Source organism: Carcharhinus amblyrhynchos, chromosome 3 (genome assembly GCF_965287045.1).
Source record: "Carcharhinus amblyrhynchos chromosome 3, sCarAmb.v2.hapA, whole genome shotgun sequence".
NCBI classification, from domain to species: Eukaryota; Metazoa; Chordata; class Chondrichthyes; order Carcharhiniformes; family Carcharhinidae; genus Carcharhinus; species Carcharhinus amblyrhynchos.
In genome coordinates, this window is record NC_137326.1 from 113,648,684 (window position 1) to 113,668,903 (window position 20,220).

At 39.5% G+C, this 20,220-nt stretch overlaps 1 protein-coding gene across 1 annotated transcript in view; it reads left to right on the forward strand.

Annotated features, from left to right (window-relative positions):
* The window catches only part of ccdc39 (coiled-coil domain 39 molecular ruler complex subunit), an 81,567-nt gene extending 61,963 nt beyond the window's left edge, over positions 1-19,604 (forward strand). The window contains exons 15-20 of the mRNA XM_080186168.1: positions 1,656-1,815; positions 3,020-3,126; positions 10,515-10,655; positions 11,278-11,457; positions 12,486-12,574; positions 19,223-19,604. Coding sequence (XP_080042294.1) covers positions 1,656-1,815; positions 3,020-3,126; positions 10,515-10,655; positions 11,278-11,457; positions 12,486-12,574; positions 19,223-19,400 — 855 coding nt within the window. The 3' untranslated portion in view covers positions 19,401-19,604. The remainder of the gene's footprint in view (positions 1-1,655; positions 1,816-3,019; positions 3,127-10,514; positions 10,656-11,277; positions 11,458-12,485; positions 12,575-19,222) is intronic.
* Positions 19,605-20,220: the final 616 nt, after the last annotated feature.

Below are 20,220 nucleotides of genomic sequence, written 5' to 3' on the forward strand. Positions count from 1 at the left end.
GTAATTGACTCTTCCACCCTGGGAAAAAGCTATTTCTTGCTTTTACACAGAATAAACTGATTTGCCTGAAGATTGGCACTTGTGATTGCCAGGCTAAGGTTGGGAACTGTGGATTGATATTGATGTCCTAACATTCAACACACTGGTCTGCTAACAGATCTTGTTCTTATCTCTGAATTAGATAATGAGCCTTTGGGTTACAGACTTTTCTAGCACTGGAACAACTTCATTAGTAAATGAAGAACCCAAGTCCTAAAAATTATGTTGGCTATTTTAAAGTTTTAAAATCAGGATCAAATCTAAATTCATAGATGAAGAAAGAATAAGGTGCATTTGATTCAAATCTTTGATTAAATTTCTCCCCTCTCAGTCCTAAATGGCCAACCTCTTATTTTGAAATTGTGATCCCATGTTCTAGATTTCCCAGCTAGGAAAAACATTTTCTCTGCACCTAGCCTATCAATAAGCTAATCCCCTCATCCAGAGAATCCCCTCATCCAGTGAACCTTTGTTGTATTCCCTCAAGGACAAAATGCCCTTCCTTAGGTAAGAAGACTAAAATCCCAGCCTCTGATTGCAAACATTTCAGTCTTTCACCATCAATAATTATCGTACTTTTCTATTTTTCCTACGTAAGTGGATAACTTCATATTATATTCCATCTACCATGTTTCTACACACCCATACTGTCAATATCCATTTGCAGTCTCCTTACATCCTCCCCACTGCTTACTTTCCAACCAAATTTTATATAATGAGCAAATAGGAGTACATTATACTTGGATTCCTCATTGAGGTTAATAACATAGATAGTAAATAGCTGAGGCCCAAGTCCTGATCCTTGTAGTATCCCATTTGTAGTAGCCTACCAAACCTTCTGGTTTATTCCTACCCTCTGCTTTCTGTCTGTAATAACTCCACAGAGGCCAAAGTCCTGTCACCAAGTAACTTTATTTACACCATACATCTGTACACAGCCAGCTCTCCAGTTGCTCCTTGCTGAATACAGCTGAGAATCAGACACACCTGCTTTAAATAAGGAGCATGAGGCTCCCTGATTTAACCATCAATTAGAACTCATCAGGCAGTTCATAGTGTAGCAAGCCAACCACATCAGCCTGACAGAAGTCATCACACGGTCTATTAACCAATCCTCGATCCATGCAAATATACTATCCAAATGTCATGAGTCTGAATTTTATGTAATGGACCTTGTGTGTGGCAGCTTGAAAATTCAAACACACTATATTTACTTGTTCCTCCTTATCTGTGCTTTTGTTACTTATGGTTGTTGTGGAACTTTGTACTTTCCGATTCCTATCCTGACACTTGGAGATGGACCCTACAATGCAATTCCGAGAGCATTATTGGAAATGCCGTTTTTCACATGAAACAATAAACTGAGGTCCTGTCTACCTCTTCCAATGGTTCAGGGGGACATCATAGTATTGTCTCAAAACCTAGGAGTTTTCCTGAAATTCTCAAACATTCCTTTGGTGGTAGCAACAGCAAACAGAATAAATGATTGTTGCTGTTTGTGGGATTTTGCTTTGTGCACAATGGTTGTCATGATAACAATCAAGTCATTTCTAAAATTTAATGTGTGGAATTGATGCAAGAGTTTTACTCATCTTCTTTTGCCTTAATGCATTTAGGCTGCACAGGACAGAGAGGAACTTCAGACACAAGGAGATGAGCTTGATGCTAAAATTTCCAAAGGTGAAAAAGAATTAAGAGCCCTGGAGAATACATTACAACTACTCAACAATCAAAATGCAACATACCAAAAATCTTTCAACAGGGTCACGGAAACAAGTATGTGTTTTTCTACAGTTTGCAAATGAGAATGATAGCTTTGTTTCTTAAATTGTAGTAGCAATACAAAATTTCTACTTCATATCTGCTAATGCCATGTATCATTTAAATAATTCCAAGAAAAATGGAGGTTATGCATAAGTTACAAGGTTACTTGAGAACTGCCTTCCATTCTTCTGAATGTAGGGTGAAAGATTGAACCTGACTGTATCTAATTCTCAAGTAAAGACGAACAGAATCAGCAAATTTACAGTTGTCTCCAGTACAGCAAGGATGTCTAAAACAGATCAGACCTTTTAGACAAGATGATTTTTCAGCTCTAAAACTGGGATTTGATAATTTGCATAATTTGAGTGGTCTGGCACCAGTTTTCAGATCCGTCTGAGAAACTGGGTTGTCCTAAGCAAAGGGTATATGGCTAACTACCACCAAAATGCAAGTTAAGCATTTTTAAAGCTGAATGTGGAGCCAAAGGGATTGCTCCTTCCAGTTCCAAAGCACTTCCAACAATTGCTACCAGCCCGTGAACATCTCCCGTATCCTGGATGATGCTGGAATTGGGCACGTTAAAACTGGAGCAGCCACAGGCATTGACAGCTCCTCTGAATTATTCAAAGATTCAAGGCTTAATTTTGTGGAAGTCTCAGGCCTCCAGGTTGGGGCATGTGCTTCCCGATACAAATATGGGTATAATCAATTTGCCTTCACACGATCTACATGCAATTATAGTCTATTTTGTTTTAGCAAATTAAAGAATATTCACTGAAACACGCAGAGCCCAAACCTTTGGGCAAATTAAAATTATTTTTAAATGAAGTACAAAAGGCAAAATAAAGATTGGAAAATATATGGTTTTAAGGGAGAAAAATGAAGACAGACAGAAACAGTTAAAAATTTAATTGCTTAAATCTGCAACACTAATTTTCTTAAGGACATGCAATTCCACACTTGTAAAAGCCAGAGAGATTGTTCAGCAATAATTATCTCTCTGTTCAAAATTCATTGCTCTGTTAAGTATCGGCCCTAACTTTTCCAGCTGTTTATAGTGATGAACCAGTGGGCAAACGCAGCAAGTTCATGCTGTTACAATCATTTTAATGGAGAGTCCAGCAAGTTCTGGTCCCTTATAATGCATGGAAAATTTTCTTTGCAAAGATCAGTAACTACTGCATTCAACGCTTTCAAATAATTTACACTTCTAAAGGTGAAGAATTTGAGGAGAAACTAAAGCTGGAGGAACAAAAAAAGGCCATTGATGAAAAATACAGATATAAGCGCCGGCAAATACGAGAGCTTCAAGAGGACATTCAGGTAATGGTTTAAAATAATGATGTTGCCAACACTGGAAAGCTAATGAAATTGTATTCATTTGAACATCTTCAGATAAATTATATTCTTATGACAACTCTTGGCAGGTAAATGATTCCTATTTCAAACCAAAAAAAATTCAGAAATGTGAATCAAGAACTTGCATTGTACTGTCAACCTCATGCTCCTCATGGTCTGTTCACTTGATAATGTTGTTGATTAAACAAACTAAATAATTTTGTACAGCAGTTAGAACTATTATTGATAAGAATGTTAAGGAAACAAGTTTAAAATTTTGACATGGTTTCGTTAAGGGGAAGTCGTGTCTGACAAATTTATTGGAGTTCTATGAGGATGTGTCTAGGGCGGTGGATAGAGGAGAGCCGGTGGACGTGGTCTTTCTTGATTTTCAGAAGGCGTTTGACAAGGTACCTCACAAGAGGTTATTGCAGAAGGGGGCATGGAGTTGGGGGTAGGGTGTTAGCGTGGATAGAGGATTGGCTGTCAAATAGGAGGCAGAGAGTGGGGGTCAATGGGTGCTATTCGGATTGGCAGTTGGTGACTAGTGGAGTGCCCCAGGGATCGGTGCTGGGGCCTCAGCTATTTACCATTTATATAGATGATCTGGAGGAGGGAACCGAGTGTATGGTGTCGAAATTTGCTGATGACACCAAGATTGGTGGAATGGCAAATTGCGCGGAGGGTGTGGAGAGTCTGAAGAAGGATCTAGATAGGCTGGGCGAATGGGCCAGGAACTGGCAAATGGAATTTAATGTTGGCAAGTGTGAGGTGGTCCACTTTGGTAGGAATAATGGTAGGAAGGACTATTACCTACGTGGCAAAAAACTGCAGCAGGCGACGGTGCAGAGGGACCTTGGGGTCCTTGTGCTTGAGTCGCAAAAACCCAGCCTGCAGGTGCAGCAGGTGGTCAGGAAGGCTAATGGGATGCTGGCCTTCACAGCGAGGGGGATTGAATATAAAAGTAGGGAGGTCTTGCTGCAGCTGTATAGGGCACTAGTGAGGCCGCAGCTGGAGTACTGTGTGCAGTTTTGGTCGCCGCACTTACGCAAGGATATTTTGGCTTTGGAGGGAGTGCAGAGGAGGTTTACTAGGCTGATGCCGGAGTTGAGGGGGTTGAGCTATGAGGAGAGGCTGAATAAATTAGGCTTGTACTTGTTAGAGTTTAGAAGAATGAGGGGAGATCTCACTGAGACATATAAGATGATGAATGGGATGGATAGGATAGAGGTGGAGAGACTCTTCCCGCTCAGAAAGGACAGTAGGACTAGGGGGCACAGCCTCAAGATAAAGGGGGGGTGGTTTAGAACGGAGTTGAGGAGGAACTTCTTCACTCAAAGGGTGGTGAATCTCTGGAATTCTCTGCCCGTTGAAGTGGTGGAGGCTGCTTTGCTAAATATTTTTAAGACGCGGGTTGATGGGTTTTTGATAAGCGAGGGGATTAAGGGTTATGGGGAGAGGGCGGGAAAGTGGAACTGAGCCACGACAGATCAGCCATGATCTTATTGAATGGCGGGGCAGGCTCGAAGGGCTAGATGGCCTACTCCTGCTCCTATTTCTTATGTTCTTATGAATCAGTTACTTGTCAGTTGTTTCAAGTCTACAACAGAATGAGGTATGATTAATTTTAAACTTAAAATTACAAGACGATCTTCTGACATGCTGAATATCAAATTCTGATGGGACGTGCAAATGAGTTAATGGTATACAAGTTTGGATGATTCAAAATGAGTTCCTACCGTGTGTCGAAACTTCTTATGTTGTACACCACTTAATGATACCTATGTCCCTTTTAATCTGGTGAAGTACATCTATTTTGATAAGAAGGAACAAGACTACAGAAAGACCCAGATTTGTCCAGAAGTATTGCTAATCAAGCTGGTCAGTTAAGAAATATGACAACTTGTTTATCTAGTGTTTTATCCCTTCAGGCAGAGACGGATTTGCAAGGAAACACACCATGCCTAGGCACAGAGCCCCGACCCAATGAGTGGTGGGTTAAGGGGGAGCGGGGGGGGAGAACCATACTGACCAGTGTCTGTGGGAACGATTCAAAGCCTCAGAGTTTGAGGTTGGAGGCCAAAGCAGGTTGGAAGTCTTCATATGTCCCATTTTCTGAGGGCGAAGTGAAATGGGAAGACAGAAGTTCGGTTGTTTTTTTTCCAGAAGTCCCCAAGGCATTCTACTGTAGGTTCTTGAGTCTGCACATTCTCCCCATGTCTGAATAGATTTCCTCCCATAGTTTGAAATACATGTTGGTTAGGTGCATTGGCCATGCTAAATTTTCCATCAATGCACCCAGACAGGCACTAGAGTGTAGCAACTAGGGGATTTTCACAGTAACTTAATTGCAGTGCTCCTGTAAGCCTACTTGTGATACTAATAAATACACGTTAAACTGATGTATGCACATTATTCCTTGGCCCTATTTAAGGGGAAACAAGCATTCATCTTCACATGCTTTAAATGGAGAAATGTTGGAAAGGATCTTGCTGATAATGAAACTTCTAAAACTCATTTTAAAGCTGTGTGTAAGTTCATTTAAAGATGTAAATTATTTGGCAGAATTGATGCTGTGTTATCAGCTGTGTTAAAAAGGAGTGTTCTCATAGGAGGAAAGTGCTGAGATATATTGTTGCCATAGTGAAACTATTGTTTTCTTTGGGACTACCGCTAAGAGGACATTGTCAACTCGAAGAGATAATACTTCAGTTTCCCTTGAATATCTCAATGAATTTGAAAAACTTCTCAAAGAACATTTGAAAAGTTATCAATATTGTGGCTCAAACCAACTTCTTAAATGCACAGAACCAATGATGACAGAGCAACTCAGAAACCAATTCACTAATGAAGTAAAAGATGCCAAATGCTATTCCATAATAGCTGCTTCGATACCAGATGTGAATCATGTTGACCAACTAACATTAATTATATCTTATGTGACCAACAATAGAACATAGAACATTACAGCGCGGAACAGGCCCTTCGGCCCACAATGTTGCGCCGACCAGTCTTATTTTTAAAAAAAAACATTGACCCACTAATCTAAACCAATCCCTTTTCGTCCATAAACCTATCCACCAATCTCTTAAACGCCCCCAAACTAGGCGCATTTACAACTGCAGCAGGCAGGGCATTCCAGTCCCTCACCACCCTCTGGGTAAAGAACCTGCCCCTGACATCCGTCCTATAACTACCCCCCCTTAATTTAAAGCCATGCCCCCTCGTGCTAGACTTCTCCATCCGAGGAAACAGGCTATCACCATCCACCCTATCTAAACCTCTAATCATCTTATATGTTTCTATAAGATCCCCTCTTAGCCGCCTTCTTTCCAGTGAAAACAACCCCAAATCCCTCAGTCTCTCCTCATAGGACCTCCCCTGCATACCAGGCAACATCCTGGTAAACCTCCTCTGCACCCTCTCCAAAGCCTCCACATCCTTCCTGTAATGTGGGGACCAGAACTGCACACAGTACTCCAAGTGCGGCCGCACCAGAATTGTGTACAGTTGCAACATGACGCTGCGACTCCTAAATTCAATCCCCCTACCAATAAACGCCAAGACACCGTACACCTTCTTAACAACCTTATCTACTTGATTCCCAACTTTCAGGGATCTATGTACACATACACCTAGATCCCTCTGCTCCTCCACTCTATTCAAAGTCCTCCCGTTAGCCCTATACTCAACACATCTGTTATTCCTACCGAAATGGATTACCTCACACTTCTCCGCATTAAACTCCATCCGCCACCTCGCGGCCCAGCTCTGCAACCTGTCCAAGTCACCCTGCAAACTTCGACACCCTTCAATGGTGAAGTTGTAGCGTGATTTCTTTGTTTTTTTCCAGCTACAAGCCCATTCTTAGAGTCTGGAGACAACTATTCTGGAAATCATTGCAAATTTAGGTTTGGCCATCAAAAATTGTCATGGGCAGGGCTTCAATAATGCCACAAATATGGCAGGAAAATAATCAGGTCTGCAAGCAGGACCGAACAATGAATTAGTCATCCCCTGTTCCAGTCACTCCTTGAATTTAATTTGCAATCCTGTAGCTGAATCCTGTGCAGCAGCTCAAGATTCTTTTGACTTTGTTCAAAACATGTCTGCCTGTTTTTCAGTTTCCATACATTGGTGGAACATATTGCAATCACGCTTGGAGCAGGCAAATGGAAAATATTTGACAGTCAAAAAAATTTGCAACACCAGGTCGTCCACTCGTGCACATGCTATTTTGGCTTTGAAAATTAACTATGAAGGAAACCATATCAGAGATAGCTGTATCAAATGTATAAAAAACACTTGTAAAAGCTGAAGCAAAATCCTTAGCAGAGAAGTTTGAAAAGTACAATATTGTTGTTTTTACTGTTTTGTGGAACTACTTACTTCAAAGAATTAATGCCATAAGACCATATAGCAGCAGAATCAGGCCATTCGACCCGTCGAGTCTGCATTGCCATTCAATCATTGCTGATGTGATTCTCATTCCCGCTCTCCTGTCATCAGCAAATCATTGCAAAATATTGAATGTTTCATAATTGTTACCCTCTGTTAAAGTTTTGAAATGGAAGTTCGAAATGACCACAGCTCAATGGAACTAGAGGCACTAACATTAGCAAAAAAATACAGGTCCCTCTGCTGCTGAGAAGTGCACAAGATGCTGGACATTGTTTTGATGAAACTAGAGACAATAATCATTTTAAATTTGAAAGAGAAGATCATCATTGACACTATCAATGTTATTTATTTATGACATAATAATGATGCAGTTGCAGAGTAGAAATGAATCTCTGAAGAAAACTTTGTTTCTTTTCAACAGAGGTTTGGATGATAATGCTAAAAACCATTACAGTAAAAAAATCAATTCTGCTGTTCATGCTGGCAGGATCTCACGGCTCTGCCGACGGTGTATCTCCACCGCAAGTTTCCTAGCAGTGAGGGGTGTGTTCAATGAGAAATCCCATTGACAACAAGATGTCCATAAGATCCCACTTCTCTCCCACTGCTGCAACACACGCCACGGAGGGAGAGAAAAATTCTGCCCGACACAAATCTTTTAGAAGATTAAGTGAAATAATTCATTAATTTTATCGATAATGATGAATCCAGTGCTTCAAGATCACCAGCTGATTTGTACAGACCTGTATGTGATTGTTTGCAGACGACCTTTTCAAATGTGGAAACAATTCTAAAAATATTTTTAACAATATCTGTCAGAAATACTTCTGGTCGCATTCTTTTTCTGTATTGAAAAGAGTTCAAAATTATTTGCAGTGAGTAAGGAACATTTGACAAACTTAGCAATATTGATGATTGAGAGTGTGTTCTTACATGATTTTACCCATAAGAATGTAATAAATGATTTTGTGAAGAAATAGAGGAAAAACTTTCCAATTTGCTGTGTCAAGAAGGAATAAAGCAAGAAAATCTTAAAAATCTGTCCCTCTTCCATATTCTCTTCTTTAAATTTTGCTTTTCAAAATGGACCATTGCTGTCTGATATAATGACCACAGCTGGTCACATGCTGATAGTTCTAATCACCATTGCTCTCAAACTGGCCTTCAGAAAGTCTCTTCAGGACAAAGAGTGGAATGCTACAGACAGTGTGACTAATAATGGGCTTGAACTCACTGGATACCCGACTCGTGAATTTATGGCAATATCTTCTTTTTATTAGAGGAAGTAAAGAAACAGAATGAGATGAAAATATACTGAATGGCAGCATATGTATCTTGTTGATTGGGATATTTATTCCTACATTGGACTAGTACATCCTGTCTTGTACTGGCCTGTGTTGCAGTGATGTTATTGGCTGATTTTTTTCACTTCATTGCTTATCAGCAAGTGCCATGTTTGTTCGCCTCAAGATGCACAGATCACAATATTGACCAGCTTTACTGTCATTCTGATGAGATAAACTTGGATTTCAATTCGGCAATTACAAGCATGCTTTTAGAAGTTAAAAAGCACTAAAGTAGTTCAGCAGTGATCGACTTGTGTATCTTTGTGGCTTGCACCTTTACATTCTGTGGGGTGAGGGTGGGCAGGATTGGGAGGGGCATGACATCTTTGGAGAGAAGGGCATGAAATCACTGGGGGGGGAACCAGATTTAAGGTAAGCAATAGTCTGAGAACTACACTTAAGTGCTATGTTTTCCAGTGGTGGAGACAGCTTGCCCTTGGCCACTGATGGGATCTTTTGGTTTGGTTGAAGGCTGAAGTCTATGGCATTTCACATAGCTTGCTCATCCCATTTGGTAGGACCGGATGATCATGCCAGTACGAAGGGGAGGAAAATCCTGCTGTTGTGTTCAAAGCTGTTACTAAATTTCATCATATCAGGTACAGCAGATCTTTTGGATCATTGATTCATCCATTGGAAGATGGTTGAGTTCCAAAACACTCCAAAACCTGGGTTTGATTCTGGCCTTGGGTGACAATGTGGAGTTTGTACATTCTCCCAGTGTCTGTGTGGGTTTTTTCTGTGAGCTCTGTTTTCCAGGTGGGTTGGCTATAGTAAATGCATGGGGTTACAGGAATAGGGTGGAGGAGAGCACCTGAGTGAGATGCTCTTCCAGCAAGTTGGGCTGAATGGTCTTCTTCTACCCTGTAAAGATTTCCAACTTTTGCAGTATTTTCCTCTTGTATTAATATTCTGGTGATGTTGGGTGAAGGATAAATATTGCCAAGTATTTTGGGAGGACTCCTGAGCTCTTCTTGAAATTATTCCAAGAGATGATTTATGGCTATCTGAAAGCAGACAGGGCCTTGATTTAATACCTCATCTGAAGATAAGGAAGGTTCTGGTAGCATAACAGTTACATTACTGAATGAGTAATTCAGAGGCTTGGAAAAATGATCTGGAGACATGAATTCAAGTCACTCTTTCAGCTGGTAAATTTAAATTTTCTTAAATAAATCTTAAATCTTTAAAAAAAAAAGCATCAGTAATTGTGATCATGAAATTATTGGACTGTCATCAAAACTCACCTGGTTCATTTTCATCAGAAATCAGCCTTCCATAGCTGTTCTGGCCAATATGTGACTCCAGACCCACACCAATATGATTGCCTTTTAACTCTCCAAAAAGGCCTAGCCACCCACTCATTTGTATTCAAGGATGTGGGCTCAGCATCCAGGGCAATTACAAATGGGCAATAAATGGTGACCATGCCAACTATACCCACATCCCATGAACAAATAAAACAGACAGTGTAATACCCCTTCAGCATTGTAACAAAACTATAAACATTTTGGATGTTTCATAAATCACAAAAAGCATGAGACTAAAATTATAAAAAACGTTCTTTGCAATTATCCTCCATCCTCTCCCCCAGAATTAAAGATTAATTTATGGCTTCTTCCTCAGACCATGATAAACACCTCAGACAATCTGTTAAGGGAAGAATCAGCACTCCACATGATGGCAGAAGAGCAACATGACAAAACTGTACATCTCGTAAAGGAGTTAGAGGATCAGAAACTCAAACTGGAAAGGGTGACAAAACATGTGTGTGAATCTAAATATTACTGTTTATAGCACTGTCTCAATGTCATATTCTTTCAAACTGCTTTCACAAGTTGAACCCATTGTATATTACAATTTAGCGTGTCTTCAAGTAGCTTAAACCATGCTAATCATTAATTGTGCTTCACAGCAAAATAAAGGTCTTAATATTCAGTAACAATATTGGTGTTTGACAAAGGAAAAATAGGTCACATGCTTACATCTCAAGTAAATTAATGTCAATTATGTATAATATTGTGCAGCTTATCTGTAAGTAGTGGAAAATACAGTACTTACAGACACTAAGCAAACAAGCAAAGCTAGCGAACTTTAGCCATTTATCAAACTGAAAAATAACAACTTTAAGTTTCCATCTCAGTCCATTTAATTCTTATTGTGACTTGCTTTGCAGAGACATATCCTGATATTCTTTTTCAGAATTATTTTCCTCTAAATTATTTTATCAGAAACAAATAATTTGCTATAATGGAAATAATTGTTGAAACATTTTCTAGCACTAATGGAATTATGTGAACTTTCCTTTGTTTCACTCTTAATCCTAGATCATGTAATATTTATACTGCTTAACAAAAAAATCTGAATGTTGAATCAATTTTCAAAATAGTGCTCTAAAGTTGTCAGAGATATTCGTTCTGCCAAGGAAAGCACTGCAGAATCCCAAGAGGAGCAAGATATCAATCTTCGTGAACTACGAGACTTTAACAGATCACTGAATAAGTTATTAGCAGATGCAATGGATGATTGTCCAAGTTTGGCTGCAGATCTTCAACTTTACTTTGACCAGGTAAAACAGATCAATACATTGAACAATTAAATTTTTAAGTATTGAATTTTTCCACTGGGACTTATTCTAGTTTAAAGTTTCAGCACAGTACAAATAGAATGCACACCTTAGTTTAATAATCGTGAAATAATTTCCCTCTGGAATTCAAATTTAGCCGTTCAGAAACTACAATTACAGCTATGGACTTTCCTCCTATTTCTGACATTAGATAAACATTGATTAATATTTCACAAAGCAATTATGCAATAATTTGGTTTAATATTTATAAAATAATTATATTTTGAACTATACATGTGATGAAAAACATGTTAAAAAAAGTTGGGCGGGGGGCAAGGAGGAGGAGGCAGTAGTGTAGTAGTTTTATTACTGGATTAGCAATCCAGAGAACCAGAGAAGTGCTCGGGGAACCTGGGTTCAAATCCAACCATGGTAGATGGTGAATTGTGAATTCAATAAAAATCTGGAATTAAAAGTCTAATGATGGGTGGCATGGTGGCAGAGTGATTAGCACTGTTGCCTCACAGCACCAGGGACCTGGGTTCAATTCCGGCCTTGGGTGACTGTGTGGAGTTAGCATGTTACCCCCATGAGTTTCCTTCCACAATCCAAAGATAAGGATTAGGTGGATTGGCCATGGTAAATTGTCCTTTAGTGTCCCAAGATGTTTAGGTTAGATGTATTATTTGGGATTATGGGGACAAGGTAGGGGAGAGAATCTTAGTAAGATATCCTGTCAAATAGTCGACGCAGACTCGGTGGGTCAAGTGGCCTTCTTCTGCACTGTAGGTATTCTAGGTATTAGTGGACCCATTTGGTCCACTAATGTCCTTTAGGGGAGGAAATCTGTCATCCTTATCTGGTCTGGCCTACATGTGACTCCAGACCCACAGCAATGTGGTTGACTCTTAAACGTCCTCACTGATGGGCAATAAATTTTGGCCCGACTGTGACACACATTCCAATGAACAAATTTTTAAAAATCACTCATTAGAATTCAGTAAAATTTAATTGTCTATGCTTTAATTTAGGCTTGTTTACCATTACCAACTGCTCCTACACCACCAAGTAGTCACAGTTCAGGAACACCATCTGTTCGCAGTTTTGGATCATCTGTAAGGTTAGTGTTATGCAAGTAAATATATATAGATGCGTTCTGGGCAAGCATGCTGCAACCAAGAAAGAACCTATTTAAATATTAATTTATGGTACAGTTCCTCACAGATAAAGTCCCTGAATGAAACTGGGATTTTTTATATAGGGGTGAGAGAAGACATTTAAGTTGCTTAATTACATTGAGTTACATTGAATCTGCAACATAAAGATAGGCCATTTGGCTCAAATGATGTGGTGGCATTCATTCCTGCATCCGAGCTGCCTCCCATCGCACTTCCTCACAGTCAGCATCCCCTTTCACTGTTATCTCTCTTATATGCTTATCCAGCATCCCATTAAATGCATGTATGCGCTTTGCCTCAACCACCCCTTGTAGTGGCACATTTAATATTCAAATGAACCTAGAGTAAAGAAGTTTCTCCTAAATTCTCTATTGGATTTATTTTTTAAATTGACCTTATAAAATCATAGAACCCTACAGTGCAGAAATAGGCCATTTGGCCCGTCGAGTCTGCACCGAACACAATCCCACCCAGGCCCTACCCCCATATCCCTACATATTTTACCCACTAATCCCTCTAACCTACGCATCCCCAGACACTAAGGGGCAATTTCTTAGCATGGCCGATCAACCTAACCCGCACATCTTTGGACCTTATTAACCTGCATCACTGCTTTTAGTGACTTGTTGCAATGTTTCCTCAAGATCCCATTTCTTCTGTACCTCATTTGAATCATAGAATCTACATTGCAGAAAGAGGCCATTTTGGCCCATTGAGACTGCACTAACCACCCAGGTCCTACCCCGTAACCCCAGATATTTACCCTTCTAGTCTCCCTCACATTAAGTGGCAATTTATCATGGATTCTTGTTATCCAAACAATATGTGGTTTTCTTATTCTAGCAAAATGCACTTACTTATATTGAAACTCATTCACCAATTAGATCCTCTGCAAACTTGTAATGTCTGCTTGTATTTTGTCTTAATCTTCCTTTGTTTTCTTCCTTTCCTCTAGTTTGGTTTTGTCCACAAATTTAAAAAGTGTACTTAGATTTCAAATCAATAATGTAATTAAAATCAATAATGTAATTAAAATCACAATGTGTAACAAATGGAACAAATTGTGCCATAACCCTTCAGATTCTCAGAGGCACACTATCTTCATGCAAAAATTGATTTTCTTAAGAGTTTTATTTGATCAATAAAATGAAAAATTAATAGGATAGGATTTCATCTTAGCCACTCCTAATGCTTTGCCCAAGTATCAAAGTAGGCTTGTATGATCTAGGCTCTTTTAATAGTGAGCCAGATTTTATCCATAACCTGTAATTACAAAGTACATTTAGAACAAACCTGTTTTTTTTAAGCTTTCACTGGATAAAACATTTATTAGCATTCTTGAGGACATACAGACCTACTTGGGAAGTACTAATAAGCTTATAATAAGATGTCAAATTTGGCTATCCACTGCACTGAAATGTCAAGTGGAGAAATTAGGCATCAGATCTTTATGGACAGGTTGATGTGATGTATTGCATGGTCCAAGGTTCATGACAAAGATACTTCAGATTCTCCATTTATGGATTGCTCCTGCAGTACAGATTTAGCTGAGCGCTGTCTGTTGTCTTCAAGGGAAATCATGTAATGTATACTGGTGGGAGCTGATACATGTGGTCTCCTGTTCTGTCATCAAGACAACCAGATGCTTGAAAGTAGCCTCCTGGCCTGATGAACATGAAAGCATTGAACTTGGACTGGTAAATAGATTGATGAGTTACAGGCACACAGATTACCATGTGGAAAATGATGATATTGCAATAAAGACAGAAAGAAGCCTGGGTATTAAATATTACTGGATACAAGATATTCAAAATAGGGAAATGGGTGGGATGGCTGTATTGAAGAAGTATAATATGGTGGTGCTGGAGAGAGATGTCCCAGAGGGATCAAGGCCAAAATCTATTTCAATAGAGCTAAGAAACAAAAAAAGTGCAGTTACATTACTCAAGTCTAATCCACAGCCCATTAACTGTCATTATCCTCGATGTGTGCTACCATAATATTCAACAAACTCAATGCTACCCAGCACAAAAGTTTGCTTGACTGGTACCACTTTCATAGATTCAATATCATCTCCTCCATTTGTGACATACTGTGGTTGCACTACATACTACCTACCAGATATACTGGAGTAACTTGCCCCAGTCAGAGCCCTGCCTGTGTTGCCTCTGGGTTAGAAATTCATGAGCTTCAGACTCATTCCAGACTTTTTAAAAATTAATTTATGGGATGCGGGCATCACTAGCTTGGTCAGCATTTTTTGCTGAATCAGAAGATGGTGATGAGCTACATTTTTAAACTATCACTGTCCCTGTAATACAGGCATACACACTAGTGCTATTGGAGAGGGAGTTCCAGGACTTTGACCTAATGACAGTGAAGGAACAGGGATATATTTTCAGGTTAGGAAGATGAGCATCTTGGAGGGGAACTTGGAGGTGGTGGTGTTCCAATGTATCTGCTGTCTTTTCCCTTCTAAAGGGCAGTGGTTGTGGGTTTGGAAGGAGCTGCCTAAGGAGGCTTGTTGTGCAGTGCATCTTGTACATGATATACACTACTGCCATTATTTACTGGTGATGGAGGGAGTGATGTTTGTAGATAGGGTGCCAGTCAAACAGGTTGCTTTGTCTTGGATTTTTGAGTTGAGTTTTGAGTCTTGTTGGAGCTGCTGCCCTCATCTATGCAAATAGAGAATATTCCATCCAACCTGCAGAAGGTTTCCCCAATTCCCACTGAATCCAGTTTTACTAGGGCTCTTTGATTTCATGCTCAGTCAAATGCTGCCTTGATGTCATGGGCAGTCACTCTCACTTCACCTCTGGAATTAACCTATTCTATCCATGTTTGAACAAAGGCTCTAACTAGGTCAGGCGTTTAGTGACCCTGGCAGAACCTGGGCAAAGCAAGTGCTGATTAATAAGGCCCCTTAATATGACCCCTTCTATCAATTTACTGATGATCAAGAGTAAACTGCTGAGGCAGTAATTGGCTGGGTCAGATTTGTCCTGCTCTTTATGTAGAGGACATACCAAGACATTGCTCTGCATTGCTGGGTAGATGCCAGTGTTATAGCTGTACTGAAACAGCTCGGCTAGTGTGTATGCCAAGCTCTGGATGACATATCTTCAGTAATGTTGCTGAAAAATTGTCAGGGCTTATAACCTTTGCAGTATCTAGTGCCTTGAGCCATTTCCTGATAACATTTAGAATGAATTTAATTAGCTGAAGACAGACTGATGCTGGGGACCTCCAGAGGAGGATGAGGTTGATCACCCATTTGGCACTTCTGGCTGTGTTGTTACAAATGCTCCAGCCTTATCTTTTTTACTAATGTGCTGGGCTCCTCAGGCATTAAGGATGGGGATATTTGTGGAGCCTAGACTTGTCCAACATTCACAGCTGGATGTGGTAGAACTGCAGAGCTTAGATCTGATCTGTTGGTTATGGAATTGTTTGGCTCTTCAAGTTGACAGCTCATTGTTAGGTATGCCTAGTGTTGCTCCTGGCATACACCCCTATGCTCGCTGTTGAACCAGGGTTGATCTCTTGGCTTGATTGTATTGGTAGCAGGGGATAGGCCTGGCCTTGAGATTACAGATTGTGACTGCATACAATTCTGCTGCTTCTAATGGCCCACAGCACCTCATAAATGTCCAGTCTTGAATTGCCAGATGTTTGCAGTCCATCTCATTTACACAGTAGTAATGCCACACAACAAAGTGGAGGATACCTTCAATGTGAAGATGGGACTTTTATCTCCATAAGGACTGTGCAATGGTCACTGCTACCAATGCTTTCATGGACAGTGCATTCCCTAAAGGACCTAAGCACATAATCTCAGCAGACATTTCAATGCAATACTGAGGGAATTCAATAGTGTTGGAGGAGAAGTGGTGACATAAGTGTTGCCATTAGACTGGTCAACCAGAGACTCAGAACAAGACTTGAGGACCAGACCCACAATGACAGATGGTGAAATTTTATTTTGAGCAAATCTAGAACCATAGTTGATCTGGTTCACTAATGACCTTTAGGAAAAGAAATCTGCCAGCCTTACCTGGTTTGACCAACACGTGACTCCAGATCCAAGCTATGTGGCTGACTCAAATGCCCTCTGACATGGAGGACAGCAAGCATCATCCATATCCCATAAATGAATAAAAAGTACTATCTTTCACACAAGACATTAAACTGGCCCCTAAGTTGGAAGGGCAGATTCTTCCTGGTATACACGTACTTCTGGGACCCAAAATAGATGATCTGGTCATTGCTGTTTTGTGCAAATTGGCTGCTGTGTTTCTATCATTACAAGTAACAATACTTCAAAAGTAAAAAAATGGCATTATGGGTACATAGCGGTCATAAAGCATACTAGAAATGCAAGTTTTAGAAATACTTCAACAGCATTTCCTGCCAGTGACTTGTACTACTGAGGACAAGAACAATTATACATGCCAGCATTCTATATTTTCCAATTCATATACCATATTGACTTGCATATATGCTGCTCTTTCACTATCACTGCCAAATCAATATTGCAGCATTCTTTCAACATTATTAGAAAAGCATGATCACAAAGATCAAAGGTTCTATTCATCCCCAAACCAAACATCTGAAACCTGCAAAAATCATGTGCAAACCTGTATTGTGATCATAGATTCAGTTAGCTTTTTCAGTAGATTCTGAGGAATCTCATTGCTCTGACTATTCTTGCAGCAGTAGTGCAAGCTGTAACATTTAACAATTCTAAATCTGCTCCTTCTGATTCTATTAGTGGGATTCTGCCATAAACCCCACTTTGAGTTTTGCTAATTAGAGATGAATAGCCAAGAACAGTACCAAAACAAAAAGCAAGAAATTTCACCTTGAAGTAATCTCTGACCTGTTGATAAAAAGCATTTTAATAATTACACACAATAAAATTTTCTTTTTAAAAAAAGTACAAGAATACTCTTTTTATCCATGCACTGGACAGCTGTCAACATGAGAAAATGAACCAAAGTTATAACAAGGCCTTTGCATAGTGGAAATTAAGAATTGAGCTAATTAGTATTTCAGAAATTGCTTGGCAAATGGTGAGGTACTTATTTGTAGGTCTTGGGTTAACTGAGGAAAATGCTGTTTTCTATTCAAGTCCAAAGGGAAAATTGAAGGAAATCTACAATACATAAATAACTTTGTTTAATAATAGGCTGAATAGGAACAGACATATTTCATAAAGAAGCCTGATTCTGGAAGAACTTGTTGTTCTTTCACATCCAGTTGAGGCAAAAATGCTGCCTTCTCTCAGTACTGTGCCAGCCCAGATTATGAGTCTAAAGTCTTGAATCCATAACCTTTTGACTCAAGAGGAACCAACGCTGAATGTATCTGCAACATAAGTTCAACTACAAGATTACAAGAGGTGATGTAGGTACTGCCACAAGACAGGTAAACTACAGACTCAGAGCAAGATCTGGGGACCAGAGTTCAAATCCCACTATGGCAGATGGTGAAATTATAGTGCAGCATGGTGACACAGTGGTTAGCACTGCTGCCGCACAGTACCAGGGATCTCAGTTCGATGCCCAGCTTGGATCACTGTCTGTGTGGAATTTGCACGTTCTCTGTGTGGGTTTCCTCTAGGTGCGCTGGTTTCCTTCTCTCAGGCCAAAGATGTGCGGGTTAGGTGGATTGGCTATTGCTAAATTGCCCTTAGTGTCAGGAGGACTATCTAGTGTTATGGGGATAGGGCCCGAATGGGATTGTGGTCGGTGCAGACTTGATAGGCTGAATAGCCTCCTTTTGGAGTATAGGGAGTCTAAGATTCATTACTGGAGAAATATGTAGACTTTTTGGATTTCACAGTAAGATGAAGAGCATTAAAACAAAAGTATAAAATCTATGGTTACAGGCTATTACATGAACAAAACATCTAAAATAACACAGCAACTAAGATAAGTGTTTGTGAAGAAAAGCTTCTGATATTTTCCAGATTGTATTTCTTCAATGTCTCCTAATGATCTATTGGTTAACAGGCTTCTTGTATTTGAAGAATTTGTGCTGATCAAGGCATGGTTAAAAAAAAATACTGTGTTAAATCCAAATAAAGCTCTTTCACGTGACACTAAACTCAGAGGAGCTCCTATGTTTAATTTAGTGAGCCAGTAATCTTTACGGAAGGTTTTTTTGCAGAGGAAAAGTTTGGTGCTGTACTCTGTAAGATAGGTGAGCCAAATCTGTCTGAACTGCATTATTCCTTTGCATTGTCCAACCCTGTATTTTGCCAAACACATTACCAAGCAATGTGATTATAGCCCAAAAAGTTCATTCTTCTATCACATACAATAATCGTTTTGAACTGATATGGCAAACTCATCTTATGTGCAATTCAAATCAATTGAATATTTTGAACAGGCTGGCTATAACAAACTCATTTAACTGATTTAAAATAAGATTCAGACCTGAAATGGTGAACCTATTGAGGGCTTATTGTTTATGAATGTATTTATCTTTATTGAAGCAATGAAATTTAATTAAAACAGTGAGTGCAAGAGTAATGGGGACACTGAAGTAACCATTAGATAAATGCAGTTCTTTTATTTTTCCAGAAGTTTTGTGTCTTCTCGAAGCAGTGATGCACGGAGTCAACTAACTACTCTGGCAACAGTTAATCTGGATCAGGGTGTAAAAGCAATTTCTCTAACACGTAGTGCATCGGCCATGGATACCCGAGCCAGCAGTGTGAAAAGTGAGACTGAGCGTGTCCACAAACGGAAGAGCCACTAACCGACCAAAACAAGTTATAATTCACCACGATTTTAAATCCATTGTTAAAAGCATCAAAAATTTAAAAGACAACTATTCACTATTCCTCGATATACAGAAATTATATTTTAAAAGCCCCCATAGGGTGTAGTATAACCAACAGTACATCTAACAGTTTTTTGAGAATGAAAATAAATTCAGATTCAAAATTAGTTTTCACATTTATTTAATAGGGACCACTCATTACTGTTTTAAGATCAATTCAGGAATAAATGGTATAAAGCTATCCTGTAACTAATTGGAAATAGCAAATTGATTGTATGACCACCCAAACAAATTTTCAAAGAAAGTTGTGGAATGGAATTGTGCCCCATAATTTGCTTATGAGCTGAATCCATCCAGGGATCAGTCTAGAGATACTTCACTGTGCTATCACTGTAATAACATAAGTCTGAGTAGTGCTTGGCTTATCAAAGAACAATTGCTGAGTGGTAATTAGGAAATGCGGAAGAATGGTCAGGGTTGTTTCACCTTCCAGTTCCTCTTGAGCTTCTCTTCCTGTAATGATGTATGTGGACCTCAGGCTGAGGACAAGATTATCAATTGTGGTGTACTCTTTGTTGAATAGCATACCTCCATTCACTGTCTAGACTCACACATGGAGTAATCTTTTGAACAAAATATCAAAGTAGCACTGGTTCCTGCAGGATATATCTCAATAAAGAGTCAATCTTCTTTCAAAGATAACACATGGGAAGGGCTTCATGTCATACAATGATGTTTAAATAGCCTAAGTTGTGTCCACTACTGCAGAGTTTTAACTTAAAGTTTAAAAGTTTAT